Genomic DNA, 22,861 nt, shown 5'->3' on the forward strand with positions numbered 1-22,861 from the left:
AGCAACTCACAACATGTATTTAATAGTTTTTTTTTTCTGTCAACAGACTGGGCTGAAGGGAAAAAAAAAACCCATCTTGAAACTGGAGAGCATCTAAACTATGGACCGAGTCCATTACAAACAGGACATTCCCAGTCTCATCCTCTTAAACTCTTTATTTCATAATGCAAGTGGAATAAATTCATTTCTGGAGCAGTTGCATCTATCAAATGCAAAAAAAAAAAAAAAAAAGAGCTGCGACTTTTTACAAGTGCTGCCCTAAGAGCGCAGTTTGTAAACAGGATACACAACGTCTCACGAGAGATTATTTTCTTTGTGCTTTGAATATTTTTATCAATGTTTAGAGTGGCCGAATCTCAATACCTGTCCTCTGTCTTTCATGCAAGAAAACCCTAGAATACTGTTTTAAATCCTCCACTGATGACTTGGCACAAAAATTAAGCTTAAATCTGGAGCACAAAGCATTTCTTATCTAATGTTGAGCAACCCCAAAGTTGGCCGAAAAGCTCATCCAGAGTGAACTCCACACCACTTAAGCCAACGATCTCCGCATTTGTTATCCCAACGTTTCTGAGGACGTTATAATTTATCTCCTTGACTAGTTGTATGGATAACCCCTGCTGCTGCAGCCACTCAAGAATATTCATCATGCACAAGGCCTTCGCTTCACTCAGCAGGAGAAAGTCACGACCGCCAAAAGCAGAATGAATGGAATTATACGAATGAAAACACGCGGAGGAAGAGAAGCGGGCCACTGTAAAGCTGTTTATTAAAAATATGAATATAAAAGGATACAAAAATCTAAAAAATATCATGATACAAAAGAAATAGCAGCTGTATTTCATAAGTGTGCTGTTCACAAAATATACAACTCATATCTACATATTTACATTACGTTAGGCTGAATTAAATAACAGTTGCAACACATTCAGGATATAGTCAAAACAAAACTCCCATGGAAATAAAAACATTTGGCATTTGGTTTCACCTGTCAGCTGAGATGCACATTTTCTGGATTTCATTTGTAAAATGTACATGAGCAGTTTGGATTTGCAGTTACATTGTAATATTGTCACCAGTTATATATTCATAAAAATGAATTTAGACTCTTGAAGGCAGAAGATTTGCAATGTTTCTTTTGGGCAGCAAAAGGTAAAGACATAAACTTTACCGACTGCTTTTGCAACATAATCAGAAAAGAACCAAAAAGTTACAACAGAAAACGAGGAAGAAAACAAGAAAAGAAAGTCCTGAAATGTTCTTGTCCATTTTAGAAGTTTATCTCATTTGTAATGAACTGAAAAGAGATGGAAAGTGACACTTTGGTTTGTCGGATCAAGGCAGAAAGCTGAAACTCATGGAGATCACGTGCTGGAGATAGAAGAATAACAGCACAACACGGTTTGTTTTTGCATAGTAGAGAAACCTCTCACTCTGCAAACCTTCTTTCAGCCACATTTCAGCAGCTGATGAGCCATCTCTGTGTTTTTGAGGAATCTGAGTGAACCGTATATTTGCTTTCTTCACATTTCGCCCAGCTTTCCAACTTTTTTGATACCATGTTTGTAATATGACCCGCAAAGTAAGCATACCATCAAATTATGAACCCAATTATGACAATTTTTGTCCTCTCAGTTAAAAAAATAAATATAAATTACTACATCCTAGTAAGTTTTTGCTTTTTTAAATATTCCACACAATCAGAAGTTCAAAGAAGCCCATCCGAAGCCTATAAATGAACCAACAATAATCCAGATCTATAAGACCTATAAAAATGTACACAATGTCACAATGGAAAAAAAAATAAATCTGCAGATCTGTACACACACTCACTTTTTATATAAATGAAGAAAAAATATTCTACTGACCACACACAGCCCACCAGGGGCCACAGTTCCCTCCAAACTGGATACCAAACAGCCATGTTATATTTGGCATGGCTCTTCTCTCTCTCATGCTACAAATATTAGCATAAGATCTGGAGCAGTTTGCTCAGTCCTACTTACTCTCTCTCTCGGGGGGGAAACCAACAGTTACAGTTAACTGGGGAAAAGGTAGTTCGGCTACTGCACACAATTAAATCTGCCAGGTTGGCCACGGTTGCCGCTGTTGTGTATTCGATGTACTCATATTAACGATTTATGTATCCAAAGTCCAATTTTTCTAACTCCGCTGGACCTACAGTCAGACAGTTTTGGCTTCATAAACCATCTGACTTACTTATTTTCTCATAGGGAGCCTACGAGGAATTTTCTAATGACATTTTCATGCTTACGTTTTCATTCTTTTAGCCGTTTCCGCAGTTGTCTGCTTGATGCTTTTAACACTGAAACAACTAACAGCTGTGATATATGCAAAGTACCTGACAACCAGAGCAGATGAGTCCATTTATACACTGGACTGGAGGCCAAAAGTGCCACAATAAAAGAATAAATAATTTGACAGATAAATATTGATGCACGTGTGTTTAGAAATAAACCATAATGAATACACTAAAACTTTAATTAATCATGCTAATGTGTTGCTATATAAATAGTTACATTTATATTTCTAGCATAGGATAAATTCAAATGATCCTAATTAATAATATATTTTACAAGACTTGTGTATTTATAATATACATTTAAGTCATTGATTTAAATTATCACCTATTTATTTGGAGATACCGAGAGAGATAGAGAGAAAAAGATAGGTAGATAAATTTGTTTAATATATTTATTATAGTTTAACTTAAACTTACACATGTCTGATTATCTAATTGCTGGATTGTGGAACTTTTGGCCTTCAGCATTGTTTCATCTTTCCCATACAATTTTTTTAAAGTAAAAGAAAGCAATTTGTAGCCCAGCTAAACAAATTGAAAGAAACAGAAATCCCAGTTGAAGAGGAGCTACCTTTACTGGTAGCCATCACAGGAACCAGGTTCAAGTACATTCCAGGAGATAAGGTCACCATCTGACTCACAAACAACTTTTGTGATGCCTTATTTGCATAAATTTAGAAATTCTGAACATGTCACAACAAAGACGCTTGACACATGTGCCAAAGACTATAGTCGCCAAAACAAGCACACCTGGAATTTTAAGGTGGGTACATTCCATCTTTTAAATCTGAGTGCCAACAGAGTGGCAACTCTCCCAAAGGTAGTTTTTCCTCATTGCTTGGTTCAGCTTGAAGAGGACTTGCGATGCTTTCTGGTCCCGATTGCCTCTTCGTCGGCAGCCCAGTGCAGCGTCCACAACAGGACTCTTCCCTACACCGCCCCATCAGTTCCTCGGCAAACTGGGGTAAAGTCTAAACACTTTGTAAATCCACTCTGAATAGAACGCAACATTAACAAACAGGGCAGGTTGCGCAGAGGCACATTTAGTCCTTGGGATGCTCACACCGACGATAACTTTTCGTTGATGCTCCTGGCAAACCAGCGGGCCGCCATAATCTCTCTGAAATTAAATGAACACAAACAGTAAGTCGACAGTTCTAATAATGAACCTCTTCTACAACTAAATCGAGCCTAAAATGTGCTAAACTGATTTGACACTCTTTGCATAACATCTCTATAAAATCCATGACAAAAAAGGACATTTAAACAAGAACACCGTTTCAGCCACGCAAAGCAGACACACTGTTGACACTCACTTCGCATACACCTTCACCTATGTTGCCTCCAGCGCATATTCTGCTCTTCTCTGCATCCCCTTTGATCTGTGAGCACATTTCATTGTCGACCATGGGCATTGTCACGGAGTTCAGAGCTTCATCCAGGCCTGTATCTGAACAGAGAGGGATCTACAGTCAGCGATTTAATAAATACTCTATGGTATAAATAGTTGAGCTTCAACATCTTTAAACATTGACAGGGTGATGGAGTTAGGGTGAAGGAAGGCAGTACTTTTTGTCTCCCCCCATCCGTACATGGTGCAGTTGGTGCCCTCAGCGATGTGACACTCTTTTACCGGGAGATGAATAGTCGACGCACCTTCAGACACCGGAGCAGGACTGAAACAAACATAAGGGTAATTTACAACCACGCAATCTGAGGATTAAGATGTACATTTCTGTGAAATAATTTCAAGAATAATTTCAAAAACAACTACCAAACATTGGTTTCATTTAATAAGAAAAAAAAAAAAACCTTAAATTAACCTGGCTTTTTGTGAAAACATAATTACCCCCTAAACCTAGAAACTGTTAAGCAGCAGAAAATGCTGTCATGGATGTGTAATAAATGCAAATGAAGTGTTTTACATTCCAGTAGAGGAATTTTGGCCAACCCTTAATTGTAGGATTGTTTTAATTTAACATTCTCTTTCAGGAATTTCTAGTGGAGAGGATAAGTTATGGTTCAGCCACATACATCAAATTGTTCAGCTTCTGACGCAGCAAGAACATCGTCTCCCTACAACCAACATGTTTTACTTTCTGGAGACCCAAACTGAGCAAGTAGCATGTTGATAGTTAATATATTTTTACAGATAAACGGAAACATCATTGCTAGCTGGGTACTTACTTCTCTAGTTTCAACATAACCAGATTAGATCCTTCTGGGCCACATATCAGGCGAGAAATTCCCAATCTAGGACGGTTTGAAGATTCGTTCAGGTGACGCAGCCCGACTTGAACGCTATAATCGTTGAGGTCTGGAACACTGACGAGAGGTATAAAAAAAACCACCAAAAAAACGGTAAGACACAGAGAAAACAATGGTATTCTTGATCATTTGGGGAAAGTACAAAAAACCCAGATCATTACCAGGACGTGAAGCACTGCTCATAGGTGGTCAAGACCCAGTCCTCTCTGATCAGTGATCCACCACACCGATGAAGCTTCCTAAGACAATTTGCAGAAATAATTTGTGACTTGGCCAATCTTTGCAAACTTTGAGAGTGTTCCATAAAACAAACTTACTTTCTTTGAATGCTCACAACCCAGCCGCCATCTGTTCCTTGCACTTCATGTCCTCCAACTATTCTGGTGTTTATATGCACAAAGCATGATATCTTGGGCCTCGTTAGATCTATATAAAGAGATATTTTGATCATGTATACTATAGCTTCAAAAGATCAACCATGAAATATGATTTGTTTAGCCAGGTAAATGAACACAGAAGGGTAAGATCTAAAGAATTACAAGGAAAAGGGAGGAGATCAGAGATAGGACGCCAACGAAAAAGATTAGACAAGTGAGGGCAGATGAGCAAAATGGATACTCACTGTTTGGTTGAGGAGCCACGGTTGCTGATTCGCCTAATATAAGAAAATCACAACAGTAAGAACAGACCTCACAGCAGCAGGGAACATAAGAAAATGGCAGGCTTTATAAAGACTTATCTGCACGTCTGAATCATTGTTAGAGGCTTTGACAGCAAACACTGCGGATAAATTTGTTCAAGACCTAAAAATCTCATGGAAGACATGTTTTACATTATGGAAATCATTATGCAGCCATTCATAAGAGGTTCTTCAGAGCACCGAGATTGAAACCAGCCACAGAAAATGTTGGATCCAGGAACCGGTGTTGTTTTTTTTTTTTTAAATAAAAGACTGGCAGTCGGGTTCACCATCTGTTAGCTGTTTGGGCAATGTGTATTATCTGCCAAACAAAACCACAGCTTAAGGATCACACAAGGCATCAGACAAGATGGAGAAGCGAGGTGCTATTATTGTGCTCTGTTGTGGTTCCAAAAGTTTGTGAAACAAAATTATTTTATTTATTGCACCACACCTCAACACCAGAACAATCTTTCAGTCAGTGTGGCTTAGGAATCCTGAAATACTGGTTGAAACTGGAGGATTAACTGCAAAACAAACACTTTCATGTTTGATAATTCTCCTTCCAACAAGACCAGTTAATTTTTGATCGCTGAATGACACTTCTGAGGTGCTTGAAAAAAAAAAAAAACATTAAACATTAAAAAGCCAGCAAGCTTTGCACAGCACCAAAAACAGGAAAGAAAAAGAGACACAAATTCTTTCTGGCTGTATATTAGAATTATGCTAATCATCAAAGCCAATACTTTTGACTTGTTTCTCAAAAACTACTAGTTAAGTGGCTCAGCTTAGCAGAAAGAAAGTAATATGTAGGCAAAAAGCTAGCTTGGTTACATCTATGGCCACAGATTGCTTTGTTATTTGCAATATATCTCAGTTTTGCTTTGCGGTATAGAATAACATTCTATACAATATTCTATTTATGTGTGGTACCTAGCAACAAAAAGTGAAAAGACTTGCCTTAGAACAGACAAGTTCTGACTTGTTTCATAGACAGTTATTTCTTGCAAAGTTGGTTAAACTTTGTGCAAACACACAAGACTTCTTTGTCTTGTGTGGGGGGAAAAAAAGTAGCTTTCTCCATCAACAAATTATGTCTCCATCATCCAAAAAGGCGAGCTAATAATAGTAACCATCAGAGGTAGTTAACCTTCAGAAAGACAGATTGCGGTTTTTTACATCTGCTTCAGTATTAATCCTGTTTATGCAACACCTGGAAACAGGTGCATCAGCTGGGCCTCTTAAAGTTTATGAAAACAGAAGCGTCCAGGTTCTGTAGTTCCTGAAATTTTGTTTCATATGTTAGAAGCGCTTTATTGACTCACATTGCTTCAGCTTGCAGTAGTCCCAGACCAAGCGGTTATTTGGACTCGTGTAACACCAGGGGCCATGTTTGTCTCGGTCTGGATTCCGGCAGTAGTTCCTCTCCAGCCCTACGTGGGATATTGTAGAGTGAGAATCCCCACTGTAAGACACACAAATACAGGTTCTCATATTGCATTTGTTATCATGTGCACAGTGTAACAGAGAGCTAACACTGGGTCACATCTCATGAAGATTAATACACACCCTCTCGCTCTAAAAATAACCAAGTATGTGTATACTGCACATGGAGTTGCGCTGTCACGCACATACAGTAGATTCAAACTGTAAGCAATCCCATTATGCCTGGAAAGTTTGGCTCTGTGTTTCTTATAGCGCAATGAATCCTTCGCCTTTGCTGCACAGAGCACATAGAAGGAAACAGAGTTTTCTGAAGGGTGCTCAAGGGAGTATGAAAGTATGCAGTCTAAGCATTCAGCAGGGCTCAGACCAGCAGGAGCCACAACCTCCATGGAACGATTTGGTTGTACTCTTGGTAGGAATTCACATCTAATCATGTGTCTTTTCGCCACTTGGCTGTACAAGAATTAAATGCAATCTTCTCAAATATCCAAAATACCCTTGAAAAGTAATTACGAGGCAGGGGTTTGGACACACAGGCACAAAAATGATGCCAAGCGAAGGGCAACAATTTGTCAGGGGGTGAAGATAATTCCACTTCCCAGGAGAATGTTAAACAAGCTGTAGCTCTCAGCAGTTTTCCCTGGGATGACCCTTAACCTTGAGCGGGGTAGACTTGCTGGCTGCAGTGAATGCGAGGGAGCTGATTGGCTTTGATCTGTTCTCCTCAGAAAGCACTTCCTTGGGTCAGGGGTCGGTTCTGGAACATGTCCATCTGTCTGTGCCATTCTGGCTTTTAAAATTCTTGTAAATTAAGTAAATGCAACAGCCTTACTTTAGCATAAAGCAACAGGTCCTAAAATGGGCAACGTCTTAGTCAGGGTGGGTCACTTGGGGAGGACCCCAGAGCTTCCCCTCATCAGTAAACTGAATAATAATTAGACCTGGTACGGACCCCCGAGGCACCCCGATTTCCTTTCACTGTTTATTTTCACTGCTTTGCTTCATTAATATTAAAGAGACTTTCACAAAGTGATGGGAACTGAACTGTCAACACTTACCCAGACAAGAGAAAACAAAAAAAAGTAAAACAAGTCTACACCGCCATGGCGGCAAGAGCAAGTTCTCTTTACATTGTTACCTGTTTATATGAGGAGCCCAGTCTGCACAGGGAATTCCTGATCGAGTTGTCGATAAGGCGCCTCGGTACATCTCTCCATTGTCTTCGTAACAATCTAGAGAGGCGTGAGATTAAATCTCATTAAAAATTCACCAGTGTGCCAAGGAAAACAAAGTCATGCAGTTTCGCAAACACCTGAATATCTACATAGCATTAAAGCATAATCATGCATTTGCAAAGAGAAACAAAAATACGTTTCACTCTGGTGGCTTGGAGCAGTTCGGCGTTGATGACAGCCTGTGTAACTATTGCTCCCCACATATAACAGAACATTTAAACATCATTGATACTATATCTGTTCGAAAACAGAGGGCTTGTAGTAAATGCCATGTGTGGTCCTCTGAGTTACAAAGCAGGGGAACATGGGAAACGACAGCGAGCGCTATTGCCAAAGTCTGGTGTTTTTGTTCTCCAGTGAAATGGAATTCATTGGGCAGCATGCTGCCAAGGGGCTCAGTCCTGTGAGAGTGATATAGAAACGTCTGAGTGTCTTTGCAAAAACATGACATGTGTCTTTAAGCATCTGTGGTTCGGTATTTGAATTATGTTCTCTAAGGAAGAATGCCGGGTTTTCTTTACAAATTACAAGACGTTTGTTATTTGTTGCTTCTGATGTTCATGAAAAACATTTTGTCGGTGACGTATTTAGAAAACATGTTTCTTATTTGAATACATCGTTGCTTAAACCAGCGAGGCTAAAAGCAACAGCATGAAAAATGCTCTTGGTAAACTTGAACTTCACATTTCTGCCAGCTATCCTCACCCGACTGTTGCAAACATTTAGGGTAGATTGTAATGAACGTACTACAGTAATTTAGACCTGAAACAATTAATTGCATTAATTGTGATAAATCCTGAAATAATTGTCAACTAATTTAGTAATTGATTAATTGCATACAAGATGCAAAATAATGACATTGACTGAAAAAAACAGCTTATTCAGAGCAGTAATTAAGTCCAAATTAATAATAATAACAATAAAAAAATATCTGTAAATATGTTTTAGCCAAGACCTCAAGCAGCATAGTTTTAGTTTCACCCAGTTCAAGTTTTATTGCATTTTAGGCAATAAAGTGTTTATTTTCTTATTTAAAATAAAACTAAAGTATTTATTGATTTGCTTCTTTAATATACTCATAATATTGCTCAAGAAAGGCTTAGTTTACTAAAATAATCATTAGTGGCAGCCCAACAATAGTTTTGTTTTGAGTGAAAGCTGGAAGCTCAATTGTCTACTGGTTGCTTTTTAGAAACGTTCGAATTTTCAATGCAGGTTAAATAATGGACAAAGAAAAACAGAATAACATCTACGTATTTACCTATTTTTGGTGTGGCTTCTGCATCACATCTGGGGATATGGGTGCACTTTGCAATCCTCTGGTCAGGGTCTGTGGTGAAGCACCATGGGTAATCTGCTCCATCGGGGTTGCGGCAGTAATTTTCCCGAAGGTCTCTGTAACAAACACATTGGCTACAATTTAAATGACGATGCTGATGACGGTGTTGTCGACAGTTCTTTATTTGGTTTCAGGAGGTCTGCATGTCTTCCCATCGCTCACTTGCATTTGAAGTTCACAGGGAGAAACGAGTGGTTGTGGGGGAACTGGGAGTCCCACCGCTGACACGTCACACCCTCTGGAGTGACGTTCATCGTCCCGCGGTAATTTGTGCCATCCTGCTGGATGCAGGACGTTGTTGTGTTGACATCGATTTCCTCACTGTGGTCTGAGTCTGCAAGAGAAAAATGTTGCGGGATCCATGAGAAAGATGGGAAAGTCACCAGCTGGATCACAACATAAGAATGAGGGAGGAAGAAAAGGAGGAAGATGTTAATCCTCTAAAAAATGTGTCATGTTTAATGTAGAGACAGATGATCAAAAACAGTAGCACTCCCTCCATGCTGCTATTGGCATAGGAAACTCACAACAGTGGTGCCACATATTCTTGCACACAGGGATTTCCACCAGCATTAATTAATCAATTTGCTCAAAGTAGCGCTCATATGCTTGCAAAATGACATCTTCTAAAAATTATTATTAGTTGTAAATTTCTTGGGTAAAAGAGAAACCATCCACAGGACCTTCTGAAAATATTCAATTGCCTTTGACCTGCCAACATTTTGTCAAGTCTCGTCTCTGGCAAGACGAGACTTGACAAAAAATTGATTGTCACAGACTGTCATTTGAGTTGAGCTATTTTGCAAATATCGGGCGAACCCTTCAGGCCAGGAGTCTTCAACTCCATGCCTCGAGGTCTGCAACTTTTAGATGTGCCTCTGCTTCAACACACCCCAGTCAAATAATGAGATCATCAGCAAGACTCTGGAGACCACAGCTGCATTCGGAGGAGGTATTTCAGGCATTTGATTCAGGTGTGTTGGAAAACGGACACGTCTAAAAGCTGAAGGACACAGGCCCTGGAGGTCGAGTCTTGAAGACAGCTGGTTTAGCCCATCGATGTACAAATCTGATAGAAACACATCATAAAAGACCTGCAGCTGGATTTGTAGTGAAATGTTGTACACAGTACCATTGCAGAGAGGGTGAGCAACAGTGACGCATCTAAAATGTTAATGTAACACATCAAAGTTTGCTTTGTAATTTGTCTAAATTGGAAAAGTTTCGGAAGTTACAAATGCCTTTGCACCCTTACCAGTCAGCTTTGAGCCACTTCAACCATCGGCAAACTATTTCAAACATTTTCAGATGGAATTCAACTTTTAGCAGTGCAAGGGTAGCGGCACTTCTCCCCTCTGGAACCCTGTCTTTGTTTCTTTAGCCTTTGACAGATGAGATGAGGGAAGATGGAGGAGGAACGGGAATGTTTTGAGGCAGAAACGAAAAGGCGGTTGGAAGAGAGGGATTCTTTGGATTGATGTAACGCATGCCAGTGTCTGTGTGCGCCGCACAGTACAGGTCAGTGGTTTTTATCTCACTGAGGGCAGGCATTGAGGGATGCACACATCTGGACAAATGAAGAACCTCCGTCCTCGCCGTAAATCATAAGCTGTACTGTAAAATGCATGTGTGTGTGCATGGGTTTGACGGAGAGAGAAATACGTTGTGTGTGTTTAGAGGATGCGTACAGCAGAGCATTTTGACAAAAGAAAGAATTTGCTAATGACATGAATGTTTATTCCATGCTTCTTTTACCTCTGAAGACCAAATGCTGTCAAAGGTACAAATCAAACTCAAAGCCAAATGTAATCTGAGTCAAGTGAAGTTATATTATTCACCTCTACCCTAATAATGTGTGTCAGGTGTGTAACAACTCAAGGTCTGTAAGGTTTCCCCCAAATTATTTCCATTTACTTTCTGATGAAACACCGTTTCCAACAGATCTATTCTCAATTTGTGCATTGATTAAAGACGACAGAGCTCTGCCTGAGACGTCAGAAAGTCCAAAGTCTCCGACTGCTGTTAAGTAAGGTTGAAGTCTAGTGTCTGTGCGGGCCATAGCATATGATTCACATCATTTTCATGTTCATCACACCATTCGCTGACCCCCCGAGCCTCTGGAGGAAGCATCTGCACTCGCTTTCTTCCTTTCACATTAAATTGTCTCTAAATGTTGCGATTCAAACCCAACGTTCGTGCCACTAACAGCTACTGTCCCCTTTCAGAGCCCATATTGTCATGCAAGCCTCGTCATGTCTGCTGGACATTCTCACATTTTGTCATGTGAAAACCACAAAATTCGGTGCATTTTGGGGTGATTATCGGTGACACATCAACACAAGGTAGTGCTCTATTATGAAAGGGGAAAAAGTGACACATGGTTCAGGCTGCCTTAGTCAATAGTTAGAAGAGCCACTTTTTTTGTTGCAGCTACAGCTGCAAATCTTTATATGTCTATGTAAACTTTGTACATCGAGAAAATGAAATCATTGCTCCATCTATTTTCCTGACAACTCAAACCGACTTCCCTGAACTTGTTGAAGAATTGCATTCCCACAGCATGCAGTCGCTGATTTCACTGTGATTATGGAGCTCTGTGGATGGAGGACGTTCGCTTTTTCTTTTTTTTTAGTTGTTGTTGGCTCTACTGGCCTTTATTTGAAAGTAGTTAGACAGGAAACGGGATGATGAGAAAGGGAGAAGACATGCGGCAAATATCTCCAGGCCGGCAGAAATCAAAACTGTGACCACCGCCACGAGGACTAAGGCCTCAATACTTAGGCCATGCTTTGCCCCTGCACCACCACAGCACCCCTGATGATATTTGCTTAAAACAGCTTGTGGCAAACTGCAAATAGAGTCTCTCATGACATTTCAACACTTGCTACTTTCACATAATGGCCAAATTATGAAGAAATATCTCTTAAGACTTCACTAATTATGGGTCATATAGGGCTACTGCATTAAAATGAACTAAATACATATACACCAAACACGTTTCTTATGTTCATTTGTAAAAAAAAAAAAATCATAATTTTTTCTTTCTTTTCATACACAAGATTGGCTTGACTTTGTGTTGGTCTGTCATATAATCTCAACAAAGTACATACAAGTTTGAGTATGTAATGTCGCAAAATGTTAAAAAAGTTCAATGGGTACTTATGTCTTTATAAAACCCCGTGTGAAACATGTTGGTACAGTGGCCTTCATTGTCACTGTTCAATTTTCAGCCTCTTTATTCAGGCAGATGATCCCAGTAACAAACAACATATTCGCTTTTTCCTTGTTGAGGTGGAAGGATCTTAAGCCAAACACCACATTAAACGACGACTTCCAAGACTTCTCAAGGGGGAACTATATTTTCAGACAACCACTAAAACCACACAACAACTTCAATGATAAAACCTGCTGGTGATACAAAACCAAAAAAAAGGGACCATGTCTTTAACAGATTCACAGTTGTGTGACACATTGTTTGAAGGTTAGCAGCGTGAAAGATGTTGAGAAAAATGTAGTCATAAATCAGAGCAAAAACAATCAGTTGGTCTTGTCACACTTTCTTTGAAGACTTTAGTCAACAAAGCTCCCAGCTGGAGATATAAAACACCCTTACCACACATGGTAATGTTGCAGTACTCCCACGGAGTTCTGGGATCCATGGTGTAGCACCAGGGCCGCAGACGGTTATTTGGGTTACGACAATAGTTGTCCCTTAAGTCTTTATCTCGATACCTGCAGGGAACGAGTGAAAAGAGGGAGAAAAGGAAGTCGGGTGGGAAGTAAGTCATAACAACTGGTGAGGTCTACCTCTCCTGAGCATTAGCGTCATTTATTCAAGCATCTGTCATGGGTGTGTGCTGGTGTCTGTGAGAAAGATCAACGTTGTGGATTTCAGCTTACTTTTTGGGCTGGAACGGGTGTACATGAGGCCATTTTGAGTCCCACCTCTGGCACTCCTTGCCGCTTTCTGTTTGGTCCACTTTGCCTCGATAATCCTCCCCATTGCACCTCATGCAAACTTCTGCCAACAAAGAAACAATAATTATCAAAATGTTGTTTCCCCTTTTCATGAAAGCAAACAAAACCTAAGGCACAGAGAAAACAATAAACTATGCAAACATTAATTAAACTCTTGAGTGCCTCTCGATTTTGGCTTTACTTAAACTGAAACGTTTTGTCCACAGAGGAGATTTTGTCTTACCCTGTGAACACTGTGGTATTCCACACTCCTCAGCTCGTACATTGGGGTCTGTGGTGTAGCACCATGGACCACCAGGGTCGTTGTTGGGATTCCGGCAGAAGTTTTCCCTCAGGTCTTGCATTGGGTACCTGTCTGGGTAAAACCTAAGGAGGCACAGACAGACATCACTGAAGGTGTTAACCGATAGCATGAGCCGTAAAAATAAATTTGCAGGAGTCCTTGCACGCTTGCTTGTAGCGGCCGTGTTTTTAGTATCACACTGGCCTGCAAGCCCAGTCCATAACAACTCAAATAAATTCAAAGGGAAACTTAATTATGTTAAATGCATAACTCTGAAATTCAAGCACCTGCAGTCTGAGCGGGCTTCGTTTTCTTTACGTCCTGGAATGATCTCTCATAGCAATCAAATGCAAACAAAGTCATCAATACGTCTCTCATCTCCATGTTAGCACCTTTTGCATAATCACATTACTAATTCCAACCATTTCCAGACTCTGTGATGTGTGAAGCAGCTCAAATGTCACAGCGCAGTAACCAGCAGCAGAACAGAGTTACGCTACGGGCCAGTTGGAGCAGCCTGAGCAGCTCCTCCGCCGGCCACCTTTGAGCGCATTTAAAGGTAATCCTTCTCTGTCAACTGTTACACCACATTAGTGTCAAGGAAAGTGTTAGAAATAAAAAATAGCATCTCGTGCAAACATGGTGTAGAAAAGAAGGGGCGGCAAAGAATCCCCCCCTCCCCAAGCCAAATGGACAGTGCGTAAAATTCATCTTCTCCAAAGGCAGGATGATAAAAACCTGACACGTCAGCACTCCCTGATTCATGCAGACCACAAGACAGCGACTGATGACAGAAGGGGAAGCTTCAGACTCACTTTACCAAAGAGAGGCAATATGAAACGAATGAATGGGAACTGAAAAGGAAAGCGTGAGAAACGTCAAAAATCTTGTCCAACGAGTAACAGAAAAAAAAAACAAAGTTCTTCCTTCTGTAACTTGTTTAAACACTTCCTTGTAGGCCTATTGTATGGCTTTTATGAGGCTCTTTCAAGATTTCACTGATTATGCAAATCATTCCATCTAACAATGAAAGTAAGCTTAGTTTTTAACTTGGCAAATAAAATGAGTGTGACAGTGAAAATGGACAAAAACCATTCGACCTCACAGTCATGCCTAGATCCTCCGTCCTACGTTCTCATTTATGCATGTTACTAAAACAAAACACTTGCTTCAAAACAGCATGAATCTTTGCTTCGGGCCAAAGATCACATCTGTTTTGTGTAACTCACAAACTTAGTACACTGTAGGACTCTATCAGAAATGCTGTGTTGTTAATTTAGAAACGGAATCACGAGTTTTCCCACTTTAAGTAAAAGTTTAGGGAGAACAGAAAAGGCTGCAGCATGGGAGCAAGTTAGCTGTAATGATGTTTTGCTAACAGATGTTGGCCAGTTATTCATCATTTTGCCAAAATCTGTTCCCATTGGACTGCAGTCAGACACTCTGCACACATGCTTCCTTCTTTGAGCCAACAACACATATTGGCTTGATTTTGGATAACACCGAAGATGAAATCTGGGCCTGAAGTAACTGCTGCAAAATGTCTGAACAAAATTTACAGCAAACTCTGTATTTCAGGTGAACTCATAATTTCAGTGGGGAAAAAATAACTTACGTTTTTCTAACCTTGTTGTATATGCACAAATATAATTACAAAACAATTTAGAAATTCAGGATACAAACTAAAGCACATCAACTAAATATTCATGCCATATTTTCTTCCAAAATAGAAAAAAAATGCAAAAAAATTACTGACCAACTGTTGCTAGACAAGTAGTATTAAGTAAGATTTTCTTAGCTCAATTAACTATTACATGCACTGTTTCATTCACATTAAAAAGATGATTAGAAGAATTTTAATGCTTATTGAAATTACATAGAAGAGTGTAATTTTTCACTTTCTTTTAACTGAAAAGTTTCCCAGAGCAAACACATTCTGCCATCTTTAGCATTGTTTGGCTAATATTAGCCATGCAAAAATATTATATAATTCTAGCAACTGAATCTATAGTGTATGCCCCAACAACACATACATTAAGTCTACCTACAAATACTTCTAAAGCTTACAAATATTTAAACATTAGAAGGAGAAACAGTTTTTACCAGCTTAAGCTTTGCTATGCTATCATTAGCTAAGAAAACCCAGAACTGGCAAAATATTGACCATATTGTCACGGAAGACCGAGAATATCTGCCTATAAACACTTAAGCCTCAATAAAATTAACCATCTCTGATGTTTTATTTAAGATGCTGTGCATAAAAAAAAACAAGCTCTCTGTTTTTACATCATAAAATCTCCCTTCAACCAAACAGACACTTGTGGATTGATCACACTTAACACGCAACGTCTCTTTTTGAAGTTCAAAACATTGTAAAATTCGTTTCCCTAATTCCTGGATCTCCACAAACGAGAGGGCTAAATCAAGCTCAAGTTCTCATGTAAAACAAGAAGGAGTTGCACATTCTCCACGCTTGACTGGCTGACACCGCTTTCAGCTTAAAGCCTCAAAGACAGACAACAGGTGGAAGTTCCACTCCTTGACGGGTACCTCCTGAGAAAATACTTCCTCCCCACCACCTTAATAAGCCAAGCATGAAAATAATAGTTACCTGAACCTCAAATGGCGCATTGTTCTGTGGGGTGGTAATTCTCACACAGCAGGGCAGTCCCATGCTATGTATGTCCACAGTGGTACTAAATCTCCCTTCAGTTAATCTCTTATTTGAACATTTGACATTAGAGGTCCACTTCTATTGGAGTAGAGCACGGAGACCATGTGTCAAATAAACGATGACAAAGGTTTCCTTATGTTAACCACTGCTTGTGGAAAGTGATGACAGGACCGGGACAGTGCAGAACAGGAGAGGAGCCACACTGCAATCTGTTTTAATTGTGAGCAAACCTGTGTATTCTCTCAGTATGCTTGTAACTCAGTGAACTTAGCTGGACACAAGACAAAAAAATGACTTCAGTCTATAAATCTTTGCGCCTTCTTTATTTTATTCTGCTCCGCTTCTATTATTCACTCCGCACCTCCTCAAACTGTTATTACCCCCTCTCCCAAATCCCCTCTCTGCCACAGTTAAAATGTCTTGTAACTAATGAGCACCGCTAATGAGAAGCTGGCAAAGATCCATCTCTGCGAAGTCACTCATCTCGCCCTGTTGTGGACGAGAAAAAACATCTCTGGGATACACCTGATGGCCTCTGGTGCAGCAGAGTCAAAAAAAAAAAAAAAGAGTCAACAGGGAGGACATCCCTACATGTGTTGAAAGAAATCTGACTTAACTCTGGATAAACGTTCAACGGTCTCTGAGCCTCCACCTTCCCTTAACCCCTGAGGTGGAAGGGGATGAACCGAGCAACAATAAATCAGATACTGAGGCCTGTTTAGTATCAGGCACAGAGAAAAATACAAGAAGCATCCTGGAAGAAGCTGGAAGTCTAAAAAAAGACGTGAGCTTTGAAGCTTTTTGGATTTAATCTACAGGAACTTTAGCAAGAGGAAGTGTATGATCAACACAATGTCTGGTGAGCAAGGAACCAGAACTTTTTATGAAACAATCACACTAAATAATGGGTAAATCACTAAAAAATAATAGCAGTGAAAGCATATTTTCCCCATAGAGATTTCTTATTTTGCTTTTGTGTCATACATGTTTTAAATTAAATAGAGAAAAATATCCAAAGCGGAATCAAAATACAGTTTTCAAATAAAAAAAATTGTTATTCATTACAGAAACAAGCCTGTCAAACCAACAGGCAAGAACAGTGACAAGGTTTACCAATTAACGAAGAGTCACCAAGACGAAAAGGAAATAATTCAGACTCACAAGAGCCAAACATTATGGAATGTGTCTCATGCTACGTCTGGTATCAAGTGACTGCAACACTAAACAGAGCATTACACAAACAGACAAACATGGAGGTGTTAGCACGATGCGAATTTTTGCTTCCAACCAGGAACATCATGAAGGAAAATGAGAATTATGCCTGAAAACCCTCCAGCGTGGCTGAATAAAACATAATTCTGAGAAGAAGAATGGGCCAAACTTTTCTCTAAAACATCTAAGTGTGACGAAACACACTTGGATGTTTCAATGCAAAAGCTAAAGAGGCAACTGTTTGATTTAAACACAGCAGCATGACAATCTGTTAGGCTCCGGGATAAAAAAGAGGACTCACGTGTGTTCATTGATGTTATTATCAGACCAAGCTTGGCAAGTGATGTTTGACTTCGTCCAAGACCTCCTCCCTCTGTAGTTGTCCTTGGTGCCGCTGATGCACTCTCTAATATATTCTATGAGAACAAAAGGTACAGGAGACATCGGAAGGCATCAGGTTTTGAATGTTTTGTCATTGTGCCAAGTGCGAACAGGTGCCAAAAAGTTGAACTGCCATCAACTGACTCAGACATAGCTGCCCAAGTATGGTCAAAAGGAGATATTTCTCCTGAGAGCATTTAGTCATCTCAAGTCCCAGAAGTTCATTAAATGTCGCAGGAGGGAGCTTTTGTAAATTCCGCAATAAAATCTAAAGTGATAGATTCAACAGCTTACATTTCAGGCAAAGCTCTTGTGATGGGTTTAAGCAAGCAATGTTTTTTTATTATTTCTATTTTTTATTTATGCTCCACTTAAGCTGAGACGTTTAAGTGCTGGCTTTCCACACCAGAGTGAGTCAACTGCTGGGCGTAGAGAGATTCATTTCTTCTGAAAATGTCAACAGGGAAAGCAAACACCTTCGACTTAACGAACTAACACATATGTGTCACCACTACAAACAACTTGAGCAAATCCTTCGCTCCGCCACTGTTCTCATGAGAAAAACACCGACGTGCCTCTGAAAACCATAACATTTACCTTTTTTCTCGCATAAAGTGAAGTTGATGTTGGCCTGCTTCTGCGCACCGTGGGTGAAACGGTCAAAAGGAAGCAAGTGGCATTTCCTGTTGTCCTTTTGAAAGTTGAAAGCTCTGCGGACACACACACACACACACACACACACGCGCGTTCACACACACAGGGGAAGCAGTTGAAAGATGACCACATGACAAACAACAAAAATATGTAAATACAACCAGAAACATGGGAGGAACGGCAGCACGATGCAGGGAAATCAAGTGAATTCAGAGAAAAGATGAAAAAAAACCCCAAGAAGCTGTGACTCACCTGCAAATGAAGTTTTTCTTCTTGCATTTTCGCGCGCAGTGCTCTTGTGAGCGGCTATTTTGTACCACTGGAGTTTGAGGACAGTCTGTGCAAATCAGCATGTGGTTCTCACTCTTTTCATACTTCTGTAAAGACTGACGACGGGGTTTTTGACAGCAACCTAAAATGTACAGAGATATGATTTTTATAAGAATTTGTTTCCTCAGAGAGCTTATTCAAAAACTTACAGGAAGTGGGCTTGTATTTTTAGGCGAAATTTAAGGAGTTACATTTTAAATAAGTCAGCTGATTAAGTTAGCGAGTATCTGACTTAATCCTGAAAATTTCTGTAAAGTTCCAAAAGTATTTGCTGTATTCTTTAGTGCAGCAACAAACTTACAGTCATACCTCTGAAGGCCTGAGGAACATTTCTTATTTGGAATCTCAGTCAACTGAAATGAACTCCAAAGGGTAACTGGCATTTTAAAAAACAAGTCTGAACTTCTGTGTTGTTTATTTTAACACCACCCAAAACACCGTATCGTTTTCAACGGCATGACTCAAAACGCTTCCGCGTTAACGGTTATTGCCTCTCTGCACATTGTGCAATCTTTCCCGTGATGTTCTGCAGCTTGTTTGGCACATTTCAGGAGACGCATTCATCAAATTTTTAGTAGCAATTTTGCAGCAAACCGTTGGCACAACAGCAAAGGCAATGTCGATTTCGAAAGTGCCAAGTAAACTCCTGTCAGAGCCGATTCTTTTTCGAATTGCACTTTGCCGTTCGGGGCCGAGTTCTCCAGCAGATATTCAAGAAAACCGCTTCATGTTTGCTTTATCTGGAAGCAGCAGACGTCTGATCCTTTCCATGTCAGCTGGTTTACAGAGAATGTCAGAAGAACGAAAGTGAAATGTTCTCAGGGAGGAAAGCCCTTTTCAAAAAGCATGTCTGCATCCGAAGCTAAACTATCCTGAGGTGTGAAGACTGACAAAGGAAAGTGACACCTGTCAGCAAGCTCATGTGCTGCATTGGATACCCTCATGAAAGCAGATCTCATATTTTACTGGCTGAGGTCTTCTCCTCCCAACCCCAATTCTGTCATATTTGGCACGGTTCAGTTTTAAGTTACTGATGTATTTATGAGTTATCACGACTCCTACGGAAAGCAATTTCATAATCTTGCATTTGCGATTTTGTAAGCGTTGGTAAAGACTTAAAAGAAGTCCTGCTGTTTAACAATGCTGACTTTTCGTTTATTTCTTTTTATATTGAGCAACCAGAACTTTCATTCAGTGACCCTGCTTGCCAGAGAAACTTGAAATTTCTAATAAAAAGATAGTTTTTTTATGTATGATGCTTAATGTATAGCCTCTCGGCTTTTGGAAACGCAAGAAAAAGAAAAAAAGAAAACACAGTGTGTGTGGAAAATGAACCGTCAAGCTGTCGGCAGAGCAAATGGACCCATTATATTTCTTTCTTGCCTTATTTATAGAGCTTTGTTGAAAGGAGTTTCTTTGGAAGAAGCACATCAAAAGAGAAGTCTATCATTGCAAAAATGTGGCACAATGCACATGGGATCACGGCGGGTTCAGAAATAGGACAGCATCATATTTTAGAACGAACATTTCGTGACACGAATCATTCATTTTTACCTGCTCTGGAAAAGGGAAAAAAGTTCTTCCTTTAGCCGGATTGAGTTCTGCCGCAACTGTAGTTTCCTAGTGCTCCCAGGCACCTTTAAACTTTAAGTTTGTAATTAAAGGCAAGTGCGACATAAATCATCCAGGAAAATCTTTTGCTACCGAGTTACAGCCGCATGCCCCGGTGCCAAGACCCAACACAAGACGCTGTGTGTGTACTTAGGATTCTGTAAACTGTGGACCGTTTAGAGGCTTGTCGTGGTTGAAAATGGTTTTAGGGGAGGACATGTTATTAATGTTTGGGCTCCACTGGACCACATCTGGCAGTCATCACCGTGTTGTTCCAGCCCTGATGTCTGGCCAGGCCGCTCAATTAGATTTCACTTAGTCTCTTCCTCTCCTTGCACTCAGACCCCTGCTATCTCCACATATCTCCCAAGTATTTTGTTGAAGCATGAGGATAAGGATAAAAGGTGCTCAGAGGGAAGAGGGTGGGAGGAGGAGGCGACAGTGACAGGATTTAATGGGAAGAGGCAGCCGTATTCGACGAAACAGGTTCAAATTTGCATTCGAAAAATGTGGATGGGGAGGGAATGTTGGAGAACTGAAACCGTTTAAGTTGGAGATCGTTTGACTGAACCAGTCTATGACATGAATATAGCTGCATCTGGCAGTTTCCTCTCCTTCCCCGTTAAAAGGTGAAGCTCCGCCCCCTGCATCAACCACTTTCCATCCTCAATTGTGCACAACTTGTTAACCTTCTTTTCAGCTGGAAAAAAAAAAGAATCTTCCCTTCAAGTCACACCAGTTTTTATGCGGCTGCCAAAGAAAAGCAGCTCCTCACCATGATGCTGCCACCACCATTACTCACTGTAGGAATGGTGCGTTTAATAGGATGAGTGCTGTTCATCTTTTCCCCCCATACATACTGCATTGCGATTCGGCTAAATAGTTTAGTTTTGCTCAGATCTGATCAGAGAACATTCCACCACATGGTGTCTGTGTCCCCTACAAAGCTTGCAACAATCACAAATGAACTCATAGAAGCTCCTGCTCAGCTTGGAGAAGGATTGGACACACTTCAATTTCCTGGTTTCTAACTTGGAATCAGGGATGAATTTTGATCACTACAACCCACTGAAATGACGACCTGAATCATTTCAGATAGCTCTGGCTGCCTGCTAAGATGAGTTTGGAAGGTGAATCAGCAGCAGCGCAATTCCTCCAGGATTTTCCTGCATCTGATCAGCTACCCTGAACCACAGCATGGTGGTCCCACCACCATGTTCCAACATGATAGTGGAACCACAATTCTCCTACGTTCAAAAATGATTTGCCTCCATGGATGACAACATTTTTGTGACCGTTTCAAAAATACTCACTTTCCAGGCGCATAGCCATACAAGAAAAACAGGAAAGAAGCAGGTTAGAGGCTCTGTCTGGGAATTAAGCAGACAATACATCTGTTTTGGAGGGTGCAAATGTGCTGGAGTATCGAGCAGCCAGATGTTAAGCCCCCTCCACCCCAGTCCACCACACACACACACACACACACACACACACACACACACACACACACACACACACACACACACACACACACACACACACACACTCACTCCCTGCTTTGTAATGCCTTGCTTCTTGCTCCGTTTCACACATCATTTCTATCTAGATGCACAAACACCCCGGTGCACATTTTTACTGTTCCCACCTCTGGTGCGGTCAAAGGTCAGGGTCAACACCCCTAGAGGTGGTAACTACAGACACAGTGCTTTACTTGTTGACCTTTCTGGCTGGACAGATGTGAGCTGGGGCAAGCGTTCAGATAACCAATAATTTACACCCGGCTCATTTGGATACATTTAATTGAAGGCGGGTGCAGTGATAAATCACAGCATGTTTCAGGCATCTTCTCTGCAGCTCAGTGTCAGACCGTCTAATGTTTAATGATGAATGGTTTAAAAATCTTTGAGGGGAAAGTTGTAAAATCAGCTGATGTGCTGATCTGATATCAATGCTGTCAGTTTATTTGCAGTTTAAGCTTTTTTTTTTTGCCAATTGACATGTTAGGAAATTTCATAGTTGAAACTGTTTAAATTATTAGCTGCTCAAGTAAAATTGTACAAAGTTGTTAAAAAAAGTTTCTTACATTTTCAAAGGAAAATAACGAGCAACTTTCAGATATTAGAATTTTAAGCCAAATATTTGATTTTTTTTTTTGTTGCACATTTATGACTTGAATGTAAAATTAAAAATGCACTCCATGCCATCAATTTTTTTTCTCTTTTTTTTGTGTCTGTTTTTCTAATTTTAAAAGCAAATCTAACAGAATCCAAGCTTCACAATTCTTACCTGTATGCACAAAAATCACCACAACGCACACCAACACCTGGTAACTCCACACGCTTGCACTCATGGTTGGGTCCAGACTTCAGGGATCAGAGTAGAATCCGGATCAACAGAGCGACTGACACGGCTGCCGGTTCGAGTCCACAGAGAGACTGATGATCTGCA

General features: G+C 40.3%; 1 protein-coding gene across 2 annotated transcripts; it reads right to left on the reverse strand.

Moving 5' to 3' along the window:
* Positions 1 to 746: 746 nt before the first annotated feature.
* On the reverse strand, positions 747 to 22,861 carry LOC129375657 (hepatocyte growth factor-like). 2 transcript variants are annotated; one of them, XM_055054896.1, is made up of 18 exons: positions 22,700 to 22,861; positions 18,725 to 18,884; positions 18,416 to 18,528; positions 17,739 to 17,853; positions 13,492 to 13,634; positions 13,191 to 13,311; positions 12,904 to 13,022; positions 9,453 to 9,624; positions 9,213 to 9,346; positions 7,855 to 7,948; positions 6,596 to 6,735; positions 5,214 to 5,246; positions 4,909 to 5,017; positions 4,753 to 4,830; positions 4,511 to 4,648; positions 3,893 to 3,999; positions 3,640 to 3,773; positions 747 to 3,443 (listed from the first exon to the last, which is right to left on the reverse strand). In XM_055054896.1, exons 1-18 carry the CDS (start codon positions 22,761 to 22,763, stop codon positions 3,267 to 3,269), a joined length of 2,151 nt encoding a protein of 716 aa, XP_054910871.1. In that variant the 5' UTR covers positions 22,764 to 22,861; the 3' UTR covers positions 747 to 3,266. The 2 variants fall into 2 exon arrangements, with proteins under 2 accessions (XP_054910871.1, XP_054910870.1); XM_055054895.1 differs by having other exon boundaries at positions 9,213 to 9,364.

Source organism: Poeciliopsis prolifica, unplaced genomic scaffold, assembly GCF_027474105.1.
Source record: "Poeciliopsis prolifica strain line A6 unplaced genomic scaffold, Auburn_PproV2 SCAFFOLD040, whole genome shotgun sequence".
NCBI classification, from domain to species: Eukaryota; Metazoa; Chordata; class Actinopteri; order Cyprinodontiformes; family Poeciliidae; genus Poeciliopsis; species Poeciliopsis prolifica.